Source organism: Belonocnema kinseyi, chromosome 4, assembly GCF_010883055.1.
Source record: "Belonocnema kinseyi isolate 2016_QV_RU_SX_M_011 chromosome 4, B_treatae_v1, whole genome shotgun sequence".
Classification (NCBI taxonomy): domain Eukaryota; kingdom Metazoa; phylum Arthropoda; class Insecta; order Hymenoptera; family Cynipidae; genus Belonocnema; species Belonocnema kinseyi.
Genome location: NC_046660.1, coordinates 17,924,177 through 17,930,216, shown reverse-complemented (window position 1 = coordinate 17,930,216; position 6,040 = coordinate 17,924,177). Strand labels below are relative to the sequence as shown.

General features: G+C 26.1%; 1 protein-coding gene across 1 annotated transcript in view; it reads right to left on the bottom strand.

Moving 5' to 3' along the window:
• LOC117171361 (UV excision repair protein RAD23 homolog A) overlaps positions 1-6,040 on the bottom strand; it is a 24,523-nt gene that overhangs the window by 16,555 nt on the left and 1,928 nt on the right. The window contains exon 3 of the mRNA XM_033358609.1: positions 260-422. Within this exon, the coding sequence (XP_033214500.1) occupies positions 260-422 (163 nt within the window). The remainder of the gene's footprint in view (positions 1-259; positions 423-6,040) is intronic.

Genomic DNA, 6,040 nt, shown 5'->3' with positions numbered 1-6,040 from the left:
ATTTTATTTTTAAAAAAAGTTCTTAAGTTCAAAAGAACATTCAGTGAACTGAAAAACTGTGATCGGTAATATAGGTATTTAGCTGTGTCACATGCCCTTAAAAAGAATTGCTTAACAATTCCTGGTTTTTCTGGGTCGATGAAAATTCCCTGAAAATTTCGAGGATGGAGAGGTGAAAAATAAGAATGGAGCGGGCAAAATTGGGTGAAATAACCTGGATATTAATAGATTATAGAATGCGCTAATCAGAAGGAAATACCTTGGTTTTGTTGTCTGTTCTTTGCTGCTATCACCTTCAGCTTTACTCTCTTCGCTCGTGCTTGGACAAACTCCACCCTTTGGTTTCGAAACCATAACAACTATAAACTTCTTCTCATCGATATTATACTCTGTCAGAGGCTGCTCGTCTATTAATATTTTCCCTGAAAGACAGCATTTTTTTCATAAAATCAAACTATCAAAAAATCCCAAAAATCTGCCCGCCTCGCGGACACATTTTTATCGCGCGCGACTCGCTTCGCTCACAAGTTTGCGAGCGCCTAGGGCGCACGACTGTTGGTTCTCGCGCTTCGCGCTCGATAATATATTTATCTCGCGCTTCGCACTCAATAATGTATTTACCTCGCGCTGCGCGCTCGATCGCTGTGCATAGACTTTTAAAACTAAAGGTGAAAATATCGACAACAGTAATTTGGTAATTGTGAATTCTCTTTTGTTAAAGCTCCTTTGGCTTTATCGAACACATTATTATCAGGCATCGCGTGCTTCGCACTCGAGTTCATCCCTGAAATTTTATATCATTCCCATAAATGTATATTGTCCCGATTAAAAAAAATGCGCATTCTTAAAAAAAAATGTTGTTATTAAACGTTTTATTGCAACTTTTGTCATTTTTCCATAAACTGAATTTGCTCATTTTCAATGTTTTTTTTATGTTTTAAACTTTACAGATACGGTCTACTTAGCAGCCTGACCGTTTTTTAACTTCTAAATTATGTACGTGTATATATATTTTTGTTTTTTGAAAATGCATTAATATATTTGTGAATATTTGAAATACTGTGAAAATGTCGCATGAAAAAATGTAACTTTTGGATGTTCCATTATTTTGTATGCCATCAAAATTTTTAATTTTTGATTTATCAAGAAAATTCAAAAAGTTCATTGGTTTAAAAGGTTCATTTTCGTATTTTTTGGAATTTTGTAAATGATATAACTCTAATAATTTTTGAAAAAAAAATGGTCTCAAAATATTCAAAATGCGGTCACTTTTTGAATTTTTAGCCAAAATGGCTGGCTAAAGATGTTGACCTTTAGTTTGGGACACTAAAAGAGTGTACCGGAGGCCAATCTAATAGAATGATTTTTTTTAAGTTATCGTGTGCACGGACAGACAGACATACATAAATACAGACAGACCGACACATTCGTAAAAATCTATTTTTCGGATTCAGGGTGCCTCAAAACGTGGACATTTGACAAAAAATGGGGGGGGGGGGGGGGTGTCAAATTTTACACATATCTAATACCTTCTCTGATGAGAATGTAAAGAAACAATTAATAAAAATTTTTTGCTCTACTTTCGGTGAAAAAATGTTATCTATTTATTTTTGCTTAGCTGGTATCGTGTGTCCAGAAATTTAATTTTTGTATTTTTATTTTTTTTTTTTATAAATAAAACAAAAAATACGTGTCATATAAAAAAGTGATAAATAACAAAATTTGTAGCTTTTTTGGGTGCACAATGTTTGTCTTATCATTTTTTAACAGATAATTTTTTAATTATGAAAAAATGTGTAATCAAAAATTTTCAAAATGGGCTCATTTGTAGTATTTTTAACGAAAATGTCTGACTAACAAACTTGGCATTTAGCTTAGGACACTAAAAGAGTATACCAAAGGCTAATATAATAGATTAATTTTTTCAAAAGTTATCGAGTTCACAGACAGACAAACAGACAGACATACAGATCGATAGACACATTCGTAAAAACCTGTTTTTCGGATTCAGGGGGCCTCAAACCGTGGACATTTTACAAAAACAGCTGAATTTTACAAGAAGAGTGGAAATCAGGAGTGCGATTTTTCAAAATAATATATAAATAAATTATTTTGTATAAAATAAATGTGAATATTTTATTAAATTCTATTTAAAACGCTATAAATTCATCAAGTTTTAAATATTGCATTTTCAACAAAAAGATTATTTTTTTACCAGATAAATGATATTTCAAGCAAAATACAGTTTAATTTTCAAACAAAAAGATTTATTTTCAACGTACAAGATTAATTTTTCACCCAAAAAGATGAATTTTTAACAAAATATTTTAGTTTTCAAGCAGAAATGAATTTTCAAATAAAATTATGATTCTTCAACTATAAAATATTTTTTTTTTTTTTTGAAATTGTTAAATTTTCAACCAAATAGATGATTTTTGAACTAAAATTATGAATTTTTTAACACAAAAAAAAACAAAAAAGAATTTTTAACAACGTTGTCCAACTTTCAACTAAGTAGTGGAATTTGAAAAAAAATCTCCACAAAAAATGTAATAGTTGATATTTCAATCAAAAAAGGTTTTAATTTTTAAATAAACAGCAGTTGAATTCCACCAACAAGATCAATTTTTAACAAAACCGTTGAATTCTCAACCAGGCAGTTACCTTCTTAAACTAATTGTTGAGTTTTTAAATAAAAAGATTTTATTTCAACCTCGAAGATTAATTTCCGGTTTAAAAAATACGAATTTTCAACGAAAGAAGATCAATATTCAACAAAACAGTTAAATTCTCAACCAAAGTGATGAATTTTCAACTAAAATGATTAATCTTTAACAACAACAAAAAAGAATATTTAACAATTTAGTTCAATTTAATACAAAGAGATGAATTTTCAACAAAAAAATATTATTTTTCAACCAAAAAGAAGAATTTTCAATTACAATTATGATTCTTCAAACAGCAAAAAAACTAATTTTCAAACAAGTAGAGGAAGTTTCAAGTAAAAATTATGAATTCTCAACGAAAAATGTAGTCATTTATATTTCAAACAAAAAATCTTTTTATTTTTAATCAAATTCATAACCAAAAACATCAGATTTCAACCTTGATGATTAATATTCCAGAAACAAATACCAATTTTTAACTAAACCATGTAGGTGAATTTTCAATTCAATCAAAAAAGACAAACTATCAATAAAAATAAATAAAAGATTTTTTATTCAAACAGAAAAAAGGTCCTCCAACTTGATGAATTTTAAAGCTAAAAAACCATGTTTCTAGAAAACATTTGAATACAAAAAAAGTTAAGTTTTAACCAAATAATTGCGTTTACCACCAAAGCAGTTCATTTTTCAGTCTAAAAAGGCGAATCTTTAAGAAAAATGTTCACCAAAACCGATTAGTTTTTAACCAGGCAGTTGCATTTTTCAGTAAAAAAATTACTTTCTACAGAAAGAGATGAATTTTTCAAAACCAAAAAGAGGGATTTTTAATTAGACAATTGTATTTTCAACCAAAAAAGATTCATTCTGATCCAAGAATTTAGTAGACTTTTCGACCGAAAAGAATGAATTTTCAACCAAAAACAGTTCGATTATCTAATTAGGTTCTATTAATTCAGTTCGCATTTAAATGGAAAAATGAAAAAAAGAGGAAAGACTGTCCTGATTTGTGTAATTTTACAATAGGAATGACTAGAATTTTGTGTCAAAATATTTAGATCGAAGTTTTGCATCGTATTTTTTACGCTAAAGTTAAAAACCTACGAAAGATTTCAATTCGCCACGAAAAATATAATGGTTGATATTTCAATCAAACCAGATTCTAATTTAAAATTTAAAAAAAACCTAAGAAGATTGATTTTCTACCAAAAAATACGAATTTTCAAATAAATAGTTATTTTTTTAACAAAAAAAGATGAATTTTCAACAAAATAGTTCAATCCTCAATCAACAGATTAATCATTAATCAAATAGTTGAGTTTTCAACAAAAAAGATTAATTTTCTACCAAAAAAAGACGAATTTTTAACTAAAAAAGAAGGAAAAAGTCCTTTAATATGATTAATTTTTAAGCCAAAAAGATAAATTTTCTACTAAATACATAAATTTTCAATAAAGAAAGAAGATTTTTCACTAAAAAAGTTGAATATTAAAACAAAAAATTTGTTAGTCAAGAAAGAAAATTTCTTTAATATTAATTAACTTGAATGCTTTAAAGAGCAATTTTCAACTAAATATATGAATTTTCAACAAGAAGCTTGAATTTTAAACTAAGAAAACATTCCTTAACAGAGAAAGTATAGAAATGTCCTTCCATTTGATGAATTTTTAAGCAAAAAATATAGAGTTTCGACAAAATAGTTCAATTTGCAAAAAAAATTTACTGATTAAAAAAGAAAAAAAAAGCCCTCAAACTTGATTTTTTTTAAACCAAAGAGATCAATATTTAACTAAATATATGAATTTTCAACAAAAAAAAAGACGAATTTTTAACCAAACAAGTAGATTTTTTAACAAAAAATTGAATTTTGTACAAAGGAAAAAGTCGATTTTTTAGTCAATGTAGACAAACATCAACTTTCAACTAAATGTACGAATTCTCAATAAAAAAAGACGATTTTTCAACAAAAAAGTTGAACATTTAAACCTAAAAAAAAACCGTTAGTCAAGAACCAAAGAAATGTCCTGCAATTTGATGAATTTTAAAGCCAAAAAGATAAATTTTCTACTAAATACTTAAAAAGTAAAATCATGACGATTTGAAAAAAAAAGTTGAATTTTCAACTAAATACATTCATTGTCAACCAAGAATAAAAAAATTTTCAACCAAAAAATTTAATTTTCAATCAAAAAAGCTTTGTTAGTCAAGAAAGAAAAAATTCCTTTAAATTAATGAATTTTAAAGCCAAAAAGATCCATTTTTCAAACTAAATACACGAATTTCGAAAAAAAAACACGATTTTTCAACCAAAAAGTTGAAGTTTCAACTAAATACATTCATTTTCAACCAAGAATAAAAAAAATTTCAACCAAAAAATTGAATTTTCAATCAAAAAAGTTTTGTTAGTCAAGAAAGAAAAAATTCCTTTAAATTTATGAATTTTAAAGCCAAAAAGATCCATTTTTCAAACTAAATACACGAATTTCAACAAAAAATGACGATTTTTCAACCAAAAAGTTGAATTTTCAACTAAAAAATAAGAAAGAAAAAATGTCCTTCAATATGATGTATTTTAATGTCAGAAAGATCAATTTTCAACAAAATACATGCATTTTCAACCAAGAATAAAAGATTTTTCAACAAAAAAAATATGAATTTTCAACCAAAAAAGCCTTGTTAGTCAAGAAAGAAAAAAATTTCCGCAAAATTTATGAAATTTAAAGCTAAAAAGATCAACTTTCAACTAAATACACGAATTTCCACAAAAAAATGACGTTTTACCAACAAAAAAGTTGAATCTTCCACTAAAAAAGATTTTTTAGTCAAGAAAGAAAAAATTACCATTAATTTAACGAGTTTTAAAGCCATAAAGATCAATTTTAAACTAAAAAAAAAAGTTTTTTAACCACAGAATTTAATTTTCAACAAAAAAATATTTTTTTCGTCAAGAAAGAAAATATTATAAAAATTAATTATTTTTAAAGCCAAAAAGATCCATTTTTCAATCTAAATACACGAATTTCGATAAAAAATGACGATTTTTCAACCAAAAAGTTGAATTTTCAACTAAAAAATAAGAAAGAAAAAATTCCCTTCAATACGATGAATTTTAATGTCAAAAAGATAAATTTGCAACCAAGAATAAAAGATTTTTCAAACAAAAAAATGAATTTTACACCAAAAAAGCTTTGTTAGGCAAGAAAGAAAATTTCCTAAAAATGTATGAATTTTAAAGGCAAAAAGATCAATTTTAAACTAAAAAAAAAAGTTTTTTTACCACAGAATTTAATTTTCAACAAAAAAATATTTTTTTCGTCAAGAAAGAAAATATTATAAAAATTAATTATTTTTAAAGCCAAAAAGATCCATTTTTCAAT